Source organism: Aythya ferina, assembly GCF_964211825.1.
Source record: "Aythya ferina genome assembly, chromosome: Z".
Taxonomy (NCBI): Eukaryota; Metazoa; Chordata; class Aves; order Anseriformes; family Anatidae; genus Aythya; species Aythya ferina.
The window spans coordinates 29317594-29340644 of record NC_140299.1 but is presented as its reverse complement, the minus strand read 5'-3'; the positions used below and the strand labels follow the sequence as shown (position 1 = coordinate 29340644).

Here is a 23051-nt window from a genome sequence, read left to right as displayed (position 1 = left end):
ACTCAATGTGAACATAAACTACCTGAGACAGATTTAATTGAAAATAATTTTGTATCTGGACCTTCAGAAGTATTTGATAATCAGGGTCTTACTGCCTAAATTTAGGAACTTCTGAAAATTAGATTACAGGGTTTGTGAACATCTCATTAGGGCACAGGGGGGAGTGCTGTAGTGCTTTTAGCTTAATCATTTAGAAGCTTTCCTTATTTGGAAATGCATCCAAAAACCTCCACAGAAACCTATGAAACTGTTAATACTAGGTTAGCATTTTTGCATATATTACTGGGCAATCTGGGAGAAATAATATTTTGGTTTGGGTTGAGGTCTTTGAGAAATGTCAAGTTTGCAGTTGGGAACACATAGAAGTATTTCACTACTTACAACGCTATGCTTTGTATATACCTTATACATGTATATACTTTATATATATATACCCTTATATATATACTTATATACTTTTCTTTCTATATACCTTAGTATATATTTGACATCTTTTATACAGGATGAATCTATTGAAGAATTGCAGCTGATTCAGGCAAAATTCCCAAGACAAGGTGCACAATTTTGTCCTGCCTGGTTTTATGAGAGCATCATTTGGGAGCAACAAAGATTATTTAGTTATTTTTTCTGCCTCTGCCTGATGAAGGTTTTATCTCTCCTTTTGGTTTCAGTGTCTGTGTTTCCCAGCACGCAAACATCTCGAAAAGGAACAGTGGCAGGGGCTGTGTCTTTGTCTCAGCCCAGCAGCCACCCATCCCCAGCACGTAACGTACAAAGTAGTCCTCTCCATCCTTCTTCCCAGTTACCTCTTCTCTCATCAGCGGACTCTGAAAGGTAAGACCACCCCCTGCTTGTTTCACACTGAGCCTGAGTTGGGACTGCCTTCAGATCTGTCAGGACTGGTGGAAATGGACTTGGTGTTCAGAAAGTTGTTGATAACAGCCACTGGGGAACAGTTGCTCTAGGTTTGGGTTTACATGGGAAAGGAGAGTTGAAAGGGACTCCACTATACCAGCCTGATGCTGGTGTGGTGGGCTTTCCATACAACTCCATTTCACGGACTTCCTTCAAACTTCCTTCCGCCTTGATCTCCACCCATGCCCTGGTCAAGGAAGGTCATACTGGCTGGGACACTAAACTTCAAAAGCGCTTGGTAACACCTTACAGAATGGGAACCCCAAGATTCGTGTTTCTGTTTACTTGTGGTAGAAGAGTCGTAAATTAATCTCTTTTCTTTCAATATTCTCTTAATACTGACTATTTCTGCAGGAACTTGACATTTTTTACTATTATGTAAGAACAAACTTGAATGAATTGATTTTATTTTTAATTCATTGGTTTGAGAGCTTAATTTCTAATCAGGATTTATTTTATGCTGGCTAGGTACAAACCCGTGACTTTGGTTGATTTGATGACTTTAGATATTTCAGTGATGTGAAAGCAAATTGCTTGAAAGTAATTTAATTTTAATCTTTAAACACATCTTGAACTATTTTCATAAGCCTTTCAAATTATTTAAGTAGTTTATGGTGTTATAGATCTCCACTTAGTTCACTGAAACAGAAGTCTACCAGATTGCAAGACTGAAGAAGCATAGGTAAAGATGCTTCCAGTAGAAAAGCCATCAAGGACAGCTATCACACTTCAATGTGAACAAAATAATGACTTCTTACCATATGTATAAGGATACTTAAAAACATTATTTGTTTAATCACCCTGTTTTTCATTGTTCTAAATTATAGATTGCAGTATGTTATTAATATATTTTAAAGTGTTTAATCTTCTACCGTGATGGAAATCCCAGTAATCTGGAGCGCACACAATTATAATCCTGAGAAAAACATTCACTAGATTTTAATTACTGATATACAAACATATTTCTTTGAGGAAAGCAGTTGTAACTCCATTTTGTATAAGGAAGATGCAAGAGGTCAATGGTTCAGGGAATTGGTAAGAGGTGAAAGTACTTCTCACTTTCAGATGACATAAGTGAATTCAGCCAGTTTTGGGTGAATCTTTCACCCACTCATTGGAAGTTGTTGACACACCTGTCAGAGATTGCCATTCCACAGTGACCTAGTGGTTCAGGCCTTCATCCTCACTTCTGGCCACACATTCTTAAACCTTTACCCTGGCTTTGGCTTTGTGTACAAACTCTGGGGCTGCATGTACTCCCTTGCCCTGCTTTTATTTACCAGTGTTGTTTTCTGTAGTTTCTGTCAAGTGCGTGACTGGTCTGACGTCCTTATCTAATAACTACCAGAGCACGAGATGACAGACAGGAACCCATCAACAGTTATTACTATTTCATGGTAGAAAATAGTAATCTTCTCATTAGACCATTTCTGAAGCATTTACACAGGGGAAAACATATCAGGCATATTTACAGAATGACTTAATTCATTAAGTTCTTGAATGGGTTAGAGACGTCTCTACAGAATAGCAATATTAAAAATTATCATGATAAGGTCCTTTCTCATATGTTAGCTGTGTACACTCTCTTCTAAAGGGGTTAAGTGCTATTTCCCATCTGTGGAGTTACTCTGGATTAAAAAAAATTATGCCAGTATCTTCACTTGGGCAGTGGGACATATGGCAATTTAAATTCAGAAAAAGAAAAAAAATAAAGTATATTACAGCGGTTTTGGTTTGATTACAGAACATATAGTAAAAATTAAGACAAATGTTGTTTAAAATAAAAATTAATACAGAGTCTGCATTTTGAATCTAATACAGTTCACTTGCGTAAGGGTCCTGCAAGTAGTCTGTCACACCACTTTCTGGATCTGATAGTAGCTGTGAAAATGTGAGTGGAACAAAAGAACATTTTGGTATGCAAAGTGCCTGAAATAGTGTCTTTGAAACATGTAAATTCCCCTGCTTATCCCCATAGAATCATAGAATGGTTTGACTTGGGTGAGATGGACCTTTAAACGTCCTTCAAATCATTGAGATGACTGCAGGTTTTAGGGGCAAAGAGGGGATTTGTCCCCCTCATGGTGTACAGTTCCTGACATGCTACAGGTTCATTCCTGGGTTCATTCCAGAGTTAGGATGGACTGACTGGCACTTGTCCCTGCAATGGCTTACATCTGCTGGAACAAACAACGTCCAAGCTTGCCTAGCAGCTTTGCTGACCCTGGGACCATTCATATGCCCTTTCCATTACAGTCAGCGGACTCAGGCTTGTGAGTGACAGCAGCAAAAAGAAATAATTACTTTTTCTACCTCTCAGTGGCCATGGGATACAGAAATAATTGCAAGGCTTCTTTTCCATCTTTCTCCACTAAGGTAATGGGAGGGTGAATGTGGACCAAACTGAGCTTTCTAACGTGAGAAACTGAACTAAACATGAGGCACACATCCCTCTGGTTTCATTCTGTGTACAAAGCTCTATGTACTAAATGCAAGTCAAATAGAGAGTTGCAACTTCATTCACTGAAGGAGCAAAACTCCATAATAAAAATGCAGGCTTTCATTTTGTTTCTTCCAGTTCTTAGGTTCTGATCTTCATTGCTCCCCTAGTTTGAATACTGCAACTGTTCAATGAAGGTAGCAAGTAGTTATGATACTCAAAATCATATGTATGAAAAGAGATATATACTTTGGTTCCTTTTTGATGATTTCTGTAATAGAAGAAGACATGGGCACTGAGGGAAGCTGAAAAAATGTTCAACTTAAAAAACAGAAAACTAATTCTGTTTTTATGTGGAATAGCTAATGTGCCTCAAAACTGATGATGACAAATGCTTGAAATTATTTCTAATAATTTTGAATAGTAACTTCCTTGGTTGAAAAAAAAAAAAAAAAAAACACCAAAAGGAAAAAAAAAAAACAAAAACAAAAACACAAACACACAAGCAAACAAACAAAAAAAAAGAAAACCAGTCAACCAACAACAACAAAAGAGCATGCACGTTTTGCTTTTTAAGACTCACTTTTGTGCAAAGAGTAGCCCATTAACTTACATGAAGCCATGTCTAGCCTTTTTCTTTGGACATGGCATTCTAGATGTATTTCACCATGCTATGAAGTAGGGCTACTGGTATGTCCCTGAAGCCTGACACATCCTGATTTCACACAAATGTCTGGAGACTACATAAAGCTGGAAAAAGGACCTGAACTGTTCAGTTTATCATTACTGCAATACTATAAGTTCTGTGACAGTGCTTCTTTTTGCTTATTTGACTGTGTGGTTATATTCCTTTTGTCTTCGCTATAAATAGTAAGTAGCTCCAAGCCAGACTTTCAGAAGCAAAAGCCTTTGAATGGTTCTAAACAAGGAGTTGGGACATCTGATCTTCACATGTTACAAAGCCCTTTGTATGGGGTTGCTTGAAGAAAGCCTTTAGTTAGAGACCTTAACAGGGTGGTTTTGAAATCAGTAAAGTAATTTTTTTCTGGCATGAGGCACTTGGGAGGATTGGCTGCTGAGACATTAGCACTTTTTTTCTTAGTGAGCAAATGACACCTTCAAATGACAGACATTAAAGTGTGGAGGTGGCAACAGGTCTGATGCCAAGCCAGAGCTGACCTAGCAAAGCATGGAATTTTTCTCCATCTTCTGTCCACAACTTCTCTTTTCCAAAGGCACTGTTTTCCTCTTTTTTTTTTTTTTTTTAAATCTATATACATATGAAAAAAAAACCAACGTTTTCTTATTCAGTACAACCACAGCAAATGGCGAGATTTTAAAGGTTTTTCTCTGTACCCAGAAAACCTGTATTTTGATGTGCCCTCTCACAGGTTCCTTGCAAAAATTCCACTCTTCTTTCTTCATCTCACTAAATAACTTGTGGTGCTGGTCAGAGGGGCTGTTCTTTCTTCATCTCACTTCTTTCTTTGGGCTGGATGGATGGGTTATACCTTATAGAACAGTTCTTCTGTTCCTAAAGCATGAGGACTTAGCATGAAAAAAAGCATGAAAAGGATTGTTAGACACTTATGAATGACTGATAAGAAGGATATAGAACTAAATTCACTAGTATGTGCAGTTAACTTCCCTTGGACACCATTAGGATAGAAACTTGCTGTGGAATTATTCCCCTGAAGGATTTTAGGTAGAGCTTTATGAGTGCAAATTTAGAGGCTGAATACAGATGCAGTTGCCTTCATTTCAGTATAGTTTTTAACAAATGTTTTGTGTCCCTAGCAAAGAAAATATTCTCTTCACTTGCTTTCATTACTATAATACAATCTGCTGTTATTATTTTGTTTCTAATCACCTGCAGGACTTATTTGAAACTACAGAATAACTGAAATTAACCGTTTTCCCAGCAAACTATTAGGTAGGAAAAGTGAAATACAGGATTTGAAGTCCTAACAATCTTTTGCCCAATTCAGAAAAATTCACTTTTCTTCTACAACTCTGAAACATCAAAAGCAGAAATGTGCAAAACCTCTAGGGATATTAAACTGAGAGCTGTTGTCCTGCAGCCCAGTGGGTTGTTTTGTATTTGGGTACATAACATGCTCTTTCTGTTAAAAGGAAAAATTGATTGTGTGAGATATTTTTTCTGTAACCTAGCTTATTTACCAAGAGACAGTAAAAAGCTTTAAGTCCTTTTTCCTTGAACAGTCAAACAGGTCAAAGAATGGACAGGGTTATTTCTCTTTGACTACAGAAAAGGCTCAGAGTAAATTTACCTTTAGACTTTTTTTTAAAAACAAGTTTACAGCTGTCCTTAACTATGTCCATTCTTGCTTTTAAGTCTGCCTCACTCAATCATTCCCCAGTTCTGGCCCTCTTGTCATCAGTATGCTGGCTCCAATCTTGGACAAAATTTCCTGTTCTCCTTCATCCACGGCAGGAGAGATAGCTATTTAGCTACACAGAGCTCTGTGAAGTGGATGAGATGACAAGTTTTAGAGACAGCAAGCAGTGAAGGTAGGAGAAGCCCGCCAAGAGGTTCATTTATAAGCAGTATGTCCAATATTGCTTGACCAATCATGTACTTCCATGAGCTTCCTGAGGCTGGGAGTGTGAAATCAAATGAATGACTGATAGCCTAACCAAAAAAAAAAAAAAAAAAAGCAGCCAAGATAATCCTGAGGGGATGACTCTTCAAATTTCCATGGAAAAGCAGAATACCATCAAACAGCCTTAGGGCAGGCATAGTTTTGAAAGGCTATTCTTTTCTTGCTTTCCTTGCTTCTAACCAGCTAGAACAGTGACAACTTGAGATCACATGATACCTACCTCTACTGTCTTGGCTTGCAATGAGAGTTCTGTCTTGTGGGAAGTTAAATAAAAAAGGGCTTCTCTCCACCCAGCTCTCTGTGTTTACTCCACCATCAATAATTATCCCTTCAGCACTTTGATGACCATCCAATTCAGCAAAGCCAGTTCTTTAGTCAAGGAGTCTCAGTGCATTTGATGTTCTGGGTGAAGAACGCCTTTTACATATGCTTGCTAAGACATAAAAGGTTGTTTCCCCACCACATCAAACACTTCACAGGTGGCCACATACTACAAGGCACTCAGCTAAGATAAACTACCATTATTACTAGCATTCCTCTTTCCTTTCCTTTCCTTTCCTTTCCTTTCCTTTCCTTTCCTTTCCTTTCCTTTCCTTTCCTTTCCTTTCCTTTCCTTTCCTTTCCTTTCCTTTCCTTTCCTTTCCTTTCCTTTCCTTTCCTTTCCTTTCCTTTCCTTTCCTTTCCTTTCCTTTCCTTTCCTTTCCTTTCCTTTCCTTTCCTTTCCTTTCCTTTCCTTTCCTTTCCTTTCCTTTCCTTTCCTTTCCACAGGCTGTTCAGGTTGTGTACATAATTTACATTTAGCCCAGCCCCAATCAACAAGTGCTAGAGTAGTCTTTTTCCTGTGTAGTCTTATCCAGTACTGCTTATTAACAAAACACACACACATATATATATGCCATTTAAAATGATCTCATCAAAACTGGTAAAATTTGGTAACATTGTTATCTATCTTGTTTCCTATCTAGTCTAGTCATTGTCTATCTGGACACATTTTCCTAGCTAGTGTTGGAAAGGGAGAGGCTATCTGAAGCTCCAACAACATTCTTCCTCTAATTCTGCATTCAGCAGGCATAGGGAAGGGCACCCTTCTGCAAATCTGGCTGGTTCCTGATTGAATGGGCTCCAGTGCCTGGCAACAATTCTTGATGGTAATTTCCTAGCAGTTACAAGCTGGTCATGATTGTTCCAGAAACAAAATTAAATTTGCAGTTCCCCCAGTAACATACTGTGGTTTGTTTGGGGACAAATCTGGACTGAGAGAAGTCCAAGCTTCTCTTTTGTTGGGCAGAAGGGAAATATAACTAGATAACTATAGTCACCCATATGAGTAAGCCAGGAATTCATGAAGTGATTCATAAATCATTATAAAGACCACCGAAGTCTACTAAAAGGGAGTCCTGTCTGGCTATACAAAGTAGTGCATTATCATTGGGAGGATTTTTCAGATGTTAAATCAAATGTGAAATCTTTAATACTGTGCTTTTCGTATTGAGTTTCAAAAAGGATTTTTTTGCCTGTTGCTGTAGGCTACTTAAAAGAGAAAATTAGTTTTAAGAGGTAATTTTCACAAATGAACTTTGAAAGCACAGAGAATGATATCCAATGATTTTTAAAATAATAGTAGTAATGAAAAATTACTGTGCATTGTTCTTGGTCTCTGGCAGCAAATAGCAGTCTTTCTATGTGAGTGCTATACAAAAAGCTAACTCCAGTCCTTTCTCAAAGAGACCAGGCAGTTGTGGCACTTTTTAAAAACTCTCTGATGTTTTCATCAAAAGACAGCTACTGTTTTTTTCTTTCTCTCAAAATTATTTTCTAGTATTATTGTGAAACACATTCATGCTTTATTTTCTTCCTCCCTAATATGTCTTTAAGTATACACTGTGGCAGTTACCTGGAACAAAAAAAAATATTTGATGCATTAAAGACCGAACAACTCAGTACTGACATCTTTCCTCCAACTACATAGCATGTCAGAAGTAATTTATGTGGTTTTGAAGCTAATATCAAATCATCATAAAGACCATTTAAATCTGTGTCTAATATGCCTAAAAATGTGACTCTCAAAGAAAATTGAACAGTCAGTAAATCAAACAAAGTTTATTTTGACATTTAGTATACTACAAATGTAAATTATGCATCTACCAGAAATATAATAAATAGATAACAAATAAGGTCAAAGTCATACAGATGATGTGTGGCAGAAACTGATTCTGAGCTGTAGCATAAAATATCTCAGGTGTCTTGGATTTTTACGTGTTACATGATAGATGACCATGTCCAGAGGTGTTCTGTAGTGCTCCTTCTGGACTTACATCTTCTGTTGTACTCAGGGAGAGCTTACAACTTCCTTATTCTTGTGCAGGAAAAACAATCTTTATACTAGGTAAAGGAAAATGCCATCTAGTGTAGTGAGGTCTAGTCTCAGAAGGACAGGGACCAGATTGATGGTTTAGGATCCTGTCAGACTGCAAGCATCAGTCTCTCCTAGCAGCAGCCAGTGAGCACACCCATCACGGAGAAGGGAAAGTGGGTACTTTTGCTTAGCATAGCATGCAGCGTGCTTTTGGGAGAAAAGAGAGTGGGTGTTCTGCAACAGGAATATGATATCATTATTCATTCACCCTCCTGCAGAAATATCCTCTATCTTTCTATTGGCCTTACCAACTTTCATGTCCTGAATAAGAAAGTGGCATTGAGACATTCCTGAGCTTAAGCTGAGCTTTCATTTACTGACCAGATCTAGCTGGTCTGGTAGATAGTTTGGTCACATGGAGCAGGGTCCCCAGTTCTCCCTCTGCTTTCCCTCTGCAAAAATGACTGTAGCAAGTATTTGTAATGTACTTCTAGATATACATTTTAAAGGAAATATAATTAAAATACATACACAAGACTATAAAATCCTCTCACTTAGTAGTGTGTCTCATTGTAGTGGCAGTAGTGACAGAGCTGTATAAAACATGCCAATGAAATGATGAACTTCTGTGGCACCTGCACCGCCAGTCTCAGTCTGAACCTTTCTTTCTTCTGCCTGGCTTATCAGTTTACACTTCAGTGCAGATCAACATTTTGACGTGGTCAGGCTCTGCTCAACTGGAAGCAATTTAACACGTGCCTTCATATACATTATATTGCCTTCAGGTTATTTTTTTTTCCCAATTGTTCTATGTAACATACATAGAACAAAGATTTCTGGAACTTGAAACCTGAATCTACTGTATAACTTACAGTGTCCATTGACCAGAACTGATCACTCTCTGACAGTGAGGAAGGGCAACTATTTATAAACATATACAGCTGATAAAAAGTCTTACTATTAGCAGCTAAAAATGCCTCAGAAATAAATTGCCTATGAGGGGATACCTTCTACAGTTATGAATTAAAACCTACCCACAGAATTTTAAAAGATCTTTCCAATGTAAAGCTGAAATTCAGTGTTTTAATTTCAGAGTCATCAAAGTTTATGATATGTCACCATCTAAAGCTGGGCAGAAAAGGACCTGAGGGTTCTGGTGGACACCAAGTTGAACATGAACTAGTAATGTGTCCCTGCCATACAAAAGAGAAATGGTACTCTGAGCTTCATTAGGCAAAATGTTGCTTTGAGGGAGGTGATGATTTCCCACTGCTCAGCACTGGTGAGGCCACACATGGAGTTCTGCATATAGCTATGGGCTCCTCAGTACAAGGGGGATATGGGCATATTGGAGAGAGTCCAACAAAGGGCTGTAAAGATGGTGAAGGGAATGAAGCATCTCTCCTGTGAAGCCAGGTTGAGAGAGCTGGGACTGTTAAGCCTGGAGAAGAAGAAGCCCTGGGAAAAACCATATCAATGTCTTTAAATACCTGAAGGGAGGGTGCAATGAGGATGGAACCAGGCTCATTTTCAGTGGTGCCCAGTGCTAGGATAAGAAGCAATGGGCACAAACTGAAATACAGGAGGTTCTGCCTGAACATCAGAAAGCACTTCACTGTACAGGCGACTGAGCACTGTCACAGGTTGGCCAGAGAGGTTGTGGAGTTCCGCTCCTTGAAGGTATTCAAAAGGCATCCGGATATGGCCATGAGCAGCCTGGTCTAGGTATCCCTGTTTGAGCAGAGGGATCGCATCAGCTGACATCCAGAGGTCCCTTCCAACCTCAGCCATACTGTGTATTTGGGCTATCCACTGTTCTTTTAGAAGATTTTATCTATGCAAACTCCTAAGCATTGTATTGATCTAAGTAAAGTAGAAATTATCTTCAGTTCTTATCTTAAAATCTCAGTATTCTATAGTTTGCTCTGTTTCTGAACTCCTAGGTTTGTTGCTCTGACTCCTCCTCCTCAACACATCAGTCCCCAAAGAATTTCAGTTCCTCCTTCCATGACGCAGAGACAAACTCCACAGACTCCCTGTTTTCAGCAGCCTGGGGGATTACATCTAAAGACATACCAATCAGCATCAAATCCTTCCTTTCAACCAAATAGTCTCCACATCCAAGGTAAGAAGGAAGACGCTTCATGAGTGATGTTAGTCGTCTGTCATTGCTGCTTGGCTTCAAATTAAGCATTTCAAGGACATTGGTATTTTCAAGGCCCCTTTCCTCCTGAAAGAAGTAGCCTTCTAGGACACTGTGTTCAGGTTCTCTTGAAATTCTTAACCTCACTAATATTTATGCATCTTACTATGGAGTTATGAGTTTCTCTTCAGACTGATTTTCAGTTGAAATTGAACTGCAAATAATTCCATGATGCTTCCAATTTTAATTTACTAATGTTATGCTTCTAATCACACTATATACATGAAGAGTTACCATGTTTTCAAGAAGTGGAATATTTTTATCCCTTGCAATTGTGGTGGGATGGAAACCTCTTCTTTCATTAGCATACATGTCTCTCAGAATTGTATTCACACTTGCATTATGTAAACAGTCTCTACAAATCTTCCCTCTCCTTCTTTGTTCAATCAACTGTAAAGTCAGGAAGAAAATTAACAGCAGATGAACATAATATTGCGTTGTTTTTCAGGGTTTTTTTGTTTGTTTGTTTTGTTTAGTTTTGTTTTTTAGCTAGTATGAAGCCTGAGTCATAATTACTTTAACATTTTGGGAATGTATTGACAGAATACAGTTGCCTCTCAACTGTTTAAATATATGTATGTAATATATTTATGCATACACATATATGTGTATGCATATATGTGTACGTGTATATATATATAATGCGTGTATATATATATAATAAATATACATACACAAGCTACATAGCACAGTGCACTTTTACAGGCCTTGGGATTCTGCCTCTTGATCAGACTTCCTGAGAATGATTATAGTAGATGTCATAGGAAATGTATCTTGAGAAACTAAGGCTTCTTTCACTTATTTTTATTTACTTTTCCAGATGCAAGCAGTCTCACTAGGGGTAGTGATTAGGCAAGACCATGAGGCATTTCCCAGAGTTTTTGAGTGAGAGGAGAAAGGAAGGTGTCAGTCCTGCTTTGTTCTTATTGTATTAGTCCATACATGATCAATACGAGAACCAGGCACCTTTCTTCTGGGAACTGGTAACCCTATACAGCACAACTTAGTATAAGAAGACCATAAGATTTTTGAATAGATGTAAAGGGTTATTATTGGCTTTGTCTATTCTCTGATTTTCATTGATAATCAAGGGACATTAGAACACAGAACAAAGTTTCTTAATGTGTTATTCCTCATCATTTTTCATTGTTCATTGTCAAAAGTATGACATGAGCCAGCAGTGTGTACTTGGAGCCCAGAAGGCCAACTGCATCCTGGGCTGTATTAACAGAGGAATTGCCAGCAGGTCGAGGGAGGGGACTGTACCCCTCTGCTCTGCCCTTATGAGGCCCCAGATGGTGTGCTGTGTCCAGGTCTGGGGCCCCCAGCACAAGAATGATTTGGATCTGTTAGAGTGGGTCCAGAGAGGGCCATGACATGGGTCGCTAAAACCATTTTAAGAATTCCCAGGATAGATCTCCATATGGGGGGATCTCACATGTATATTGAAGCCCTACTCCACATCCAAACTGAAGTGAGAGCTTTATTCTGTCTCCCAAATGGGTCCAAAAATGGATTAAGTTCAAGGGTTTGGACATTAAACCCTTACCTTACTTGATCATATATTAGTATTACCATGCTTGCCTCCCTGTCACAGGAAAAGCTATGCTGAAAATACACTTTGCTGACAGGAATTATATATGCAGAGATAGCAGCTGAAAGTTGCAATTGTACAGATCTCTGCAATTAAAATTGGTAGGAAGACAATGTGAGCTGAACTCTCCTTTTTTTATTTCTTTTTTTTTTTCATAGGTATAATACATGGCAAAGCAACATCCACAATTGGGTATTAAACATTCTTTCAAAAACTAAGTAACTTATTGTCACTTTAAGATGACAATATTTTTTCAGAATATTCTCCCTCCAACTTAAGTGCAGCTGTCGCACTTATATGGGCTATTCTAAAATCTTTGTTTGTCATTTGTGGCTGATCTGCTTACCTAAACTCTCCCTCTAAAGAACAAATATTTGGGAATTCATGGTCAGGTTTTCTCAGCAATAACAAAATTATTTCTGCCTTCCTTGTTCACATCATTATAATGTAAAAGAACAACATGGAGCTATTTCACCAGCCTGGACTATTTGTTATATAAGCCGTTGGAAGCTCTATTATTTTCTGTCTCCTACAGTCCATATCCTGCCTCTTCATGATTTAAAGTTCCGTAGCTATAGCCACTTCAGTTCTGTCCACTACCAGAAAATTGTGACATTTTTCTGTTTCATTATGTAGTCTTAAACTTGTCAACTCCATTTAAATTGGCTGTACTAAGGAAGAAAAATTTCATTGCCAGGAAAGCTTTTTGAGGAAAACAAGTTCTAAACAATCTCCCTTACAGAAAATCTGAGCATTTACAAATTCCTGGAGATCGCAGAGCACTATCTTTTAGAAAGAAATGTAGGATATGGAAGATTGACTAGACTCTTATATCTAATAGCTACTTGAATTGTGATACTGCTTTTTATGGGAAAAAATATTGCCTGAAGCTGAGATTTCATGATTTGTTTTGAGTGATTTTCAGCATCAGACACCTGATAATATCTGAGGGGTCTTTTTCACGCCTTAGATAGTGTTATATAATGCAGTAAATACAGTCTCTCCCTCCTCTTGTGAAAATCATTATTTCCATTGAAGCACGGGATGTTTTGAATTGATGTTAAAAAACTGGCTGCATGGCAGACATGAAGCTCTTCCTTTTTCCTTTCCTTTCCTTTCCTTTCCTTTCCTTTCCTTTCCTTTCCTTTCCTTTCCTTTCCTTTCCTTTCCTTTCCTTTCCTTTCCTTTCCTTTCCTTTCCTTTCCTTTCCTTTCCTTTCCTTTCCTTTCCTTTCCTTTCCTTTCCTTTCCTTTCCTTTCCTTTCCTTTCCTTTCCTTTCCTTTCCTTTCCTTTCCTTTCACTGCAGTATTGTTTAATGCATAACCATGGACAGTAAATCTGAAACTATCCTGAACTGGAGCCTGGTGCGATGACTTACCAGCTTGACTAGGATGCCATTGTACTACTTCTAGACAGAATACAAGTAAAATACAGTCCTGGTCCTGGAAATTTTCAAAAGTTGGCCCAGGACCTGTATTGTGCTGGTGAGTCTTGCAGTTAGGAACTAACTACAGGTAGTACACAGGCAGTTGCAAAAATAAAATATTTTTCTGAGACAGGTCAGAAAAGGTGAGTGAGATAGGAAAAATCGCTATAGAAACTCCTCCTTCACGGTGAGCAATCTTCTGAATATAGTGTAGAGTGACATAAAAATCCTCTGGACATGAACATAGCTGATGAATAATGCTTCTAATTCTGCCTAAACATTTCTGCACTAAAAATCTGACTGTTCTTTAAAGTCATGCCTGTAACTCATGCCATATGTGTTTGTGAGTTAAGATGATGACCAGTATTGGCTGAGTAATGAAAGAAGGAAAAAAGTAATGTAAAATAATCAGTGCAATAAAAGCAGCAATTTCTTTTAAAAACAGTTGTTAGCTGATACGAGTTAACTATACTAGTGTAGCTATACAGGCAGCTATACTAGTAAGAGTTATTTTTTGGTTAGCAAGAGTCAAAATCAATTAAAAAATATATATATATTTCTAGCTTTCCATGTTTGCAAGTCCATCTGGAAGTACAATGTCCAACTGATATCTTTTTGCTCTATGCTAGCTTTCCTTTTTCTTTTGCTCTTCACACTCAAATGCTACTAAATGATGTTTCTGTAATTAACCCAATGGGCACTGTGGAAATATGCTGCAAAGAAACACCATAGAACACCTGTAGTTCAGGTCAAAGATAGATAGAAATTTTACATACCAGAGCAGTAGAGAGCACTCACACATAATGTGTATATCACAGTAAGAATTATAATGATTTTCTTGAGAAAATATTCTCTGGGAAAGCTTTGTGATGCCATGCAGAGAGCTGACAGAGAAGGAAATAAATGTCTGTCAGAAAATTCCTACCTTGTGGAAATGATAACTGTGGCAGTCAGGGCTAGTGACATATCAGTAATGAAATCTTTGTCCCTGTCAGGTCAATGGGATCAAGAGTCTATCACAAACTTATGTGGACCAGAATTTCAACTGTGAATTTAAAATGAGCTGTGTACTTGTGGTTTTCAGATACTCAGAATCTCTCAGGTCAAGGCTCTGTATATGATAAAGAACAAGAGCTTCTTGCATTTAGAAGAGATTCTTGCAACACACAGCAATTTTTTTATATGTATGAATATTTCACTTCCCTCAGGAAATAATGTTATCATACCAGAAAAATACCTGTGTCTTGATTTCATTGATCTTGGCTATAGTGTATTGATTCAAAGAAACATGATTGATGTAACCTTGTGTGTGTGTTGTGCATGAGTATGTTTAAAAGTTTGGTAACAGAGCAACGGATACAATCCAGAGATGCAGTCCTGAGAAGATAAGTTCAATTTCTGGAAGTTCGTTAGCCAATGTGTTTGCCTTTTCATTTTTTTTCCCATTGATTAAAAAAAAAAAAAAAAAAAAAAAAAAAAAAAAAAAGTAGAAAACTGTTCCTCTGTTCCTACCATTAATTCCCTAACAGATAATCTCAACAGAGGTGCCAGGAGGTATGCTCAGGGTTTAGGGCCTGAATTTTATGTGGCTTCATGTTATCCTACCCTTAGCAGTACTGTTGATTAGTTTGGGCATAGCACCATGTGAACAAACTAGAGAGTTCATAATACCAAGTTAGGAGATTTTGCTGTGTCTTGTTTGGGCTCCAGTTCCAAGAGCTCTGCTTTGACCTGATTCACTGTAATATGGACAGAGACATATTCACAGACATGGACAGAGACATTTAGTATAGTACCCAATAACAGATTGAAAGAGAATGATGCCCCCTCTTCTTATCCATCCTGTTTATGGCTGTGCATTTGATAAGATGGGTATCTATGACACTGAATTACAAAAATACCATGTATCTAGGAAAGTGGTATTAATCTTCTGTGTTCCTTTTCCATCTTAAAAACGTATTTGGGGGTTTATCAGTTAATTTAAGTTCTTTGTGCACTTCCCTGATTCTTGCTGGAATGTAGTGGCTAACATACCAATGCGTCAAAGCTTCTAAGACTTTGCTAGACAATATTCTTTTGCTCAAGTAGGGAATGAGCAAACACAGAGGATGTGACTCACAATATCTCAACCCCAAGGTAAGTAATCTTTCTGCCAGGCTTCGGATAGCAATAGTCAAAGTTACTGCCAGATTTTTCTGCATTGGGAACAAGACGCTGTGAGAAAAGCAGAAATAGAGAATGAGTACAGAGCAGTATGAAAGAACATTTCAGCATGTGTATTGAGGGGTCTTGCCAGCTGGCTCAGACCACTGTAGACTGAAATGATTGTTTCTGGTAACTTATCTGACTCAACAATAAACTTTCAGAGGGTGTCCTATTGCTGGTTGAGAGAAAAATTTAAAAGCATTTTGAAAGGGGGCAAAAGCTGTCAATAGCTATGTAACTTCTAAGTTAAGTTTTAGATGGCTATTGTTTTTTCTTTCATTTTATTTTATTTTACTCATTTTTTTTTTACTGAATGCCAGGATTGAACATTTAAGAATTGATGGGTTGCAAATTCCTAACATGCTTTCCAGTCTGAGTCAGTTTTGTTCCAGTTAAACTTTAAAAGAAAAAAAAAATCAAAACTGTCATCTTACATCCAGGGCTGTCAAGTACCCACAGCCTCTGCAAAAGATAATGGAAGCCATGAGTGTTCAGCCTCTAGAGCAAGCAGAGCCTACAAGTTTGTGCCTGATGTGTATGTCTGCAGCCTGCTATGGATGAGGAACCATACTTCTTTTTATTTTTTTATTTCTTCTTTATCTTCTTTTGGTCCTTTGTATGAGGGCAAAAAACTCTTTCTTCATGCAGGTTTTCAGACACAAGACTGACAATTATTTGTATGTTACTCCATGAAACATCTCTATCTAAAGTCTTATTATGTATGTGTAAATTAAGCATGTATCTCACATTGTGCACACGAAAGTGGCTTTCAAGACTACTATTTAAAATTCAAGGACTATATTTCACATATCTTTGTTACTTAGACCTCTCTATTAATTCTATTCTGAGTTTCAGTGCATAGGTTCAGGTTGCCTTTTCCTGTCCAAAATCCTGGCCTATCTTGATGCCTTTAAATACTGAGGTTTTTGCTTCAGTTAAGGCACGTGCCAATATGTGTATGTTTCCTTGAAGGAGACCACAGAAATATAATCTCAAAGGAAAAATAACTAATAAAATTCCTAAACCATTCATCCTTCTTCCCATTTTGGCAGAAAATTGGTTATATCACATAAAGTGATACAGCATGTTTTCCACTCTATTCTTTTCCTTTCTCCATCCCTATTATTCATGAAATTCCTTATCTTTACATAAACACTTACTGCAGCTTTAGCAAACAGTCCCATGGGGATGCTTCTATAGGGAAGTTAGTAGAAACACACCTAGCTCCTGGACACAATACAGCGGAAATTTGCCACGTGCTTTGTGATCATTGCATGTTTCTAAGCATAGCATACCTTTGCAAAGGAATTTGAGGACTGGAGGTTTGTTTGGGTGGGGGTTTCTGACAGTCAAGGCCCACAGCTTCTATGTGACATCTTGGAGATAGTACACTGTCTTTTGCCCTGCATTTCTATGCATAGAAAGAGAAAAGCAAGAACAGCTAGCTGCAGAAAATGCAGAGGAGCTTGATTCACAGTGACTCAGGTTTTCCTAAAGTAAAAATAATTTTAAAATATTTTAATACTGAAATTATAATGGTTTCATTACTAGCATATGAGACATCTGAGAACTGTAATGAACATATTACAGAAAACAGAAATAAATACATAGTCTCTTAATCTGTAAATGCCAGCCTTCATAATCTCAGCAAAAACTGCAAAACTTTCATCTGGTAGCATATTTTAAGGGGGAGAAATGACATTGCTTCCGTGAGAGAAAACTACAGGTCAGGATAGTGCTGGATATCTGCCTATGCCTCTTCCATTGAGTACATATCCCTGTTTCACCAAGAAGCTTTTTGGTTATATAAATATATATATTTTGATCTGAATTTCTATGCAAATTTGATCAGTTTTATATGCCTCTCTCAAATATATCTCTTAAAGAACAATGACAAAAAATAAATAAAAATAAATAAATAAATGGAAAGTAACACAAAAACCCTGGTGGGGATCTTTTATGTCAAGTGACGTAGCTGAGCTCAATTCTCCTTCCCATAGACTCATTGCTACTGAACTGCAGGAGAGACTCTAATCCTGTGCATACAAACATGAGACCCCATGGATCATTAGCTAGCAGCCCTTCTGAGTCTCTGAGGCACCCCCACTATCAACCAGCCCTCAGTGGCAAACCTCAAAATTTTATTTATTCTTCCATTTTCTCAGCAGGGGTGAATGTGCTGCTTTTATTCACACCCTACTTATGCAATCCTATTATTTTGAATTAACCCATTTCTTAGATTCTTTAGACCCTAGACCAGCGTGAAGTCTAGAGATTACCAGTTTAACCAGCAGAACCGCAAAGTTAAAGGGAGAAATCTGAAAAATCTCATCTTCTATTCAGTCAGTGCCTCTCAGAAATCATGTTAGGGTCAGGAAGTCCATGAAGCAGAATGCATTGGGAATTTGTAGCAACTGAAGAAAGTCCTGGGGAGCTTCATTAGAAAGCTGCTTTATGGGCAGAAAATAATTGAAGTCCTGGTGCTACTGTAGTCAGAATTTTTCCATTCATTTCTCATGGTCAATATTCCATGCACTGTCTCTTGTATCTATGTCCAGCTGTTTTATTGACCACTTTCTTCTCCATGTTCTAGGTTTTTATGGTCAGCTTCAGACTTTCTGCCCTCCCCATTATCCTGATACTCAGAAGAACGTACAACACAATGTTTCTTGCAGTATGGTTCCTCCCTTTGAAGACTGCTTATTACCTACATCAGTGGGCCAGGCAGGTGTTTTTCATCGAACTTTTTCAGCTCACTCTGGTATTACAGGTAAATGTCAGCTAGGGACTTTCTAGACAGTGGTGTACAGTTTGTGGACTTTGATAGATCTGCTTCAGCTATGAATATGACTGGGACCTGTCATGACAGGGTTTACTCTTCACAAAGAGGAGGGGAGCATTCGGACACAGTCACCATGGATCACTGTAATATCTAGCCCATGCGCAAACTCTGCGCTGTTGAGGGTTTCTCAATGGTCTAACCTCTCTCTGGTGGTCAGAGAGTCACAAGATCACATATTCATTTCTAAATACATGTACAGTTCCTCGAGCCCTGCATGATCTTTGCTCAGCCACTCCACTCAGATAGAACTGTAGCAGGGACCTAAGATGACTTAAACCATCAATTTTCCTATATCCATGTTTGACTTTTCTGTTTTGAAATTCATTTAGTCACATTTCCATGACACAAAGTGTCTGGCTACACACTTTTCTGTTCACACTTCGCTTCCTCTCTTCCTAACTGAAAGGGTATTGCATGCTGCTCTGGAAAGGAGAAAGTTACCTCTGTGTAGAGAATCAGCCAAAGGCAATGAACCTATACTTAGGACTTAATTGCATATTATGCCCAAGTTTTTCTTGTCCTTCTATACAGCATGATTTTCAATTAACATTTATTGCTCTTTGAAATCTCCTTTACATCTTTACCCTTCAGTAAATAGCCAGAGCAGCCATGTCACTTCAAAGTCTCATGTTATAGAAAGATGTAGTCCCGAAGACAAAAAATTTTCAGCAGTTATTTTTGTGCTTACATCTATTACTTATTGAAAAGAGGAATTTCTGTCCTAGTGGCTGCTTTATGGCAATTGAGTTCTACAATACTTTTTTGTCTTATATATTGGGTATGATGAAATTGGGTATTGGGTATGATGAAATTCTGTAACCAAGCATGAAGTTAAATTTAAAAGTTATAACAATTGTAGTATCCATTAAGTGTGCAAGTATTAGTTGTGATTAAGTCTGCTGTAATTCAGACTTGATTCTGACAGTTCCTCCCTTGGCAAACAGTAAGTTACGTATTAATTTCAGACATACATAGGCTTGCTTGTTTTGTTAGTCTGTTTGGTCTGAAGCTGTTTCCAATTCTCTGCATAACTATTAAGGTATTCTCCATGGCATACTTATCCTGGCTAATTAATTATTTTTGTACTTTTCCCAGTTTATGACTTTCCAGCAGGGCCCACAGGCATCTTTGGTGATTCAGCCCGCAGCATGCCAGAGGATAGCAGTTTCCTACAAATAAATGCAGTGGATCGTTGTCCCAGCCAACTTTCTTCTGTCTACACGGAAAGCTAAAACCATCTAACTCTGACAAGAACTTGGTTCCATTTCATCTTGCCCTTCTGATATTTCTCTACAAATTTTTTCTCTCTGTAAAACTACCATGTATGTATGGGGATATGGGTTAATATACATACAAAAAACAAACAAACAAACAAACAAAAAAAATTACCAAGCATTCATCAAGTAACCAAGCAGTCAGCTGAGAAGGAGATCATTGGGAGAAAGAAAGTTTTGCCAAAACCTTAGCAATCGTTTCTTTTCTTTTCATCTGTGGCACAGCAACTCTACTTTGTTGTTGTTGTTGTTGTTGTTGTTGTTGTTGTTTATTCTTTTTAATTTCTCAAAGGGAATTTGAAGACTGAATAAGAAAACTGGTTGTTGGCTATATTCCTTTCAACCTGAACAGTAGAATCATTGAAGAATGCAACTTCAGAAAATTCCTTAAAAAGGAAGTAAAACCAGAGTATACTACAAACATTTCAAAGATACACAGCTTTTTGCACAGCCTGTTTGTATTTGGTGCTTCTGAAGTTAAACACATACCAGCAAAATAAAAGGGAGAGAAATTACACACACATCCTGGCACTACCCATTGGAGGCATTGGCATGTCTTCTCTATGGGTCCAAAGATCCTTGGAACTGGATTTTCTTACAGGCTTTTGTTTAGGTGTGTTTTCCATTCCTCTGTATTTAAGCCATATGATATGGCAGTTACTTTTTTCCAACATTCCTTCTGACCCAGTTCTTCATGCAAAGAAGGGTTAAATGCACTACATGAGAAGGTACATTGACTTCATCTATATTTAGCACAGTTGCTATAAAAAAATAATGTTTGAACTTTATGTTGATTTTTAACTATATTGTAGGGCTTTATTTGCTGTATGTACCATAATACTCTGTAGGAAAGTTTAAAATACTCTTCCTTAAATTCCATAGATTTAAAAGCAATCCATACTGATTCAATTAAATTTTTGTTGCCCTAATATTTTAATTTCCATAACATATTTTCAGTAAGAAGAACTACTCGTAAGTTTACTGTGTTCCCTCTGGTTATTCAGAAATGTAAAACTGGTTTAGTGGTTTTGTTTCTTCTACTTAGGGTCAGGCTCTGGTCCTCAAATTTTGTACAGGGTACAATAAAATGAGGTTGCCTCTTGTGATAGCCGCAAGAGTATGAGTTAAAAACACAATTTTGAAATAGACATGAGTCATCACTGCGAGGATGTTTAGTTTGGGAGCAACACTTACATTATGTAAGACTGAGCTTTTAGATTATTCCGTTTTCAGCTATTTTGTGGACTTACTGCATAAGTTGCATTTTAATATTCTTACAACTTGTTTTAATATGAAGGACAAAAATCCAAAGATTCTTTCTTGCTGGCTAGACTGTAACTATGCTTCTGAAATCACTCATCCAGAACGATGAATTTTAAAAATTGTTTATACACATTTTCTTATCCTGAGAAGCTTTTCAGAGCTATTGAATAGAATGTGGGTCAATTTCTTAATTTAATTTGCCATTATGTTGCATAGATAAATTTATGTCCAGACATTTGTAAACACTGGTAATGCTCTAAAGATTGTTTTCCTGCATTTTGTCCTTACACACAGGCACATCTGCTCATATATTTAAATGAGAGACTTTTATCCAGTAAGCTCAAAGTAGACATGAATAAGCCATGTACATAAACTGTGTAAATCAATAAGTAATAATATGGCTTAAATAAAGAGAATTCTCTATTAAATTTTTCCACTTTGTATTCTGTTTCTCACATCACAAGCACAACCCTCTGCTTCACCTTCCATTAGTAGTTCTATTTGTTACCATATGCATATTTAATTGGAGTAAATAACATCAGGTTTCCATACACAGCTATAAGATACACATGGAAAAAAAGCCCACTTGCATTAGTGTAGGATTAGGCCTTTTTAGTAAAGCTTTAATTTTGTGCTGACTTAAAGTCCATTCTGTGATCTCTGCACATGCCTATCTTGTTTCAGCAGGTGTAGCTAGACATGCTGAACACTTCCCATTTCAAACCTGTAGGACTGCACTTTTTTCCACCAAAGTCACTATGAGGAGAATTGGGCCCACTGTATGGGTATGCATGTGTATATATATATATAATTTTGTATATAGAAATCCTTCAAGGTTCTCCATGGTTATCCAGGATTCGTCAGCTATTGTGTATCAAACTGAAATATTGCTGCTGACTTCAGATCTCTACCACACTGATTTTTATTTTTCTGAAATATTTCTTCTGGTATCTGATAGCACAAGCTATCGAGTAGAGATGGCTTGTAAGTCATAGATGATCCTGACCAAAGGGAAGGTGGAAAGACAGATTTCAAGAATGGTGTGATTTTTGCATTCATCAGTTTAATTTGAAAAAGGAAAGATTTCCAAGTCATTCATTCATTCCTGTGTATGCCTAGATTTATGTATGTATATATGCATTCACAGTATACAGCTTTCTACAAGTCTTAATCTTAAAAAAGGAGCTAGAATACAGCCAAATTAAGCAAATTAGAGTGGGCTACCACTCTGTAAAAAGGTACACCTTTGTTTACTTCCATGTCATAGACAAAGGGGATTCTTCATGATTATTTCATTATTCTCTTTCCAGTCAGACTGACTTTAGGAGATAGATAAACTTATATCACCAAGGGCAATTGTATTTAAAAATAAATAAATAAATAAAAAATATCGTGTTTTTGATAGGGAATCATGTTTGTCACATATTAAAATGAAAATGGTGCTTGTGAAAATGAAATGCATAATGCCAGTTACTGACTTGTATGCAAATATTTGCATCTTGGTGATTTTTGTGTTGTTGCTCTAGTTGCTGGATAACATTAACTTCCTAAAGGGATTCATATCTAAGAAATGAAGTTATTTTAGACCATGGACATTAAACAATACTCTAATGAAATTATTTACAATCATTCTTTTTATACACTTCTCTGTTTTCAGACTCATGGTATTTTTATATCTGCATTAGAAGTGGGTCTACACTGGAGTTTAAAATATAATTTCAGATTGCATATGAGTACTTTTGTGAGTGTATGAGTGCATGGGTGTACATGTGTTTGGATATCCCTCTCTATGTATATATGTACATGTATATATGCACACATACATATAGGGATTGTGGTTTCCTAGTACTGGATGATGAAGTATTGTAGTTCTGAGGCCATCAGTCACATTGTATTGTATTTTCAACTT

General features: G+C 37.4%; 1 protein-coding gene across 7 annotated transcripts in view; it reads left to right on the top strand.

Moving 5' to 3' along the window:
* The window catches only part of GLIS3 (GLIS family zinc finger 3), a 176104-nt gene extending 154534 nt beyond the window's left edge, over positions 1-21570 (top strand). For 6 of the 7 annotated variants that reach the window (XM_084504142.1, XM_084504138.1, XM_084504139.1 and 3 more), the window contains 4 exons: positions 672-834; positions 10279-10460; positions 18357-18533; positions 19701-21570. In XM_084504142.1, the coding sequence (XP_084360268.1) occupies positions 672-834; positions 10279-10460; positions 18357-18533; positions 19701-19837 (659 nt within the window). In that variant the 3' untranslated portion in view covers positions 19838-21570. The remainder of the gene's footprint in view (positions 1-671; positions 835-10278; positions 10461-18356; positions 18534-19700) is intronic. The other variant, XM_084504140.1, reaches the window with a different exon arrangement.
* The last annotated feature ends 1481 nt before the right edge of the window (positions 21571-23051 follow it).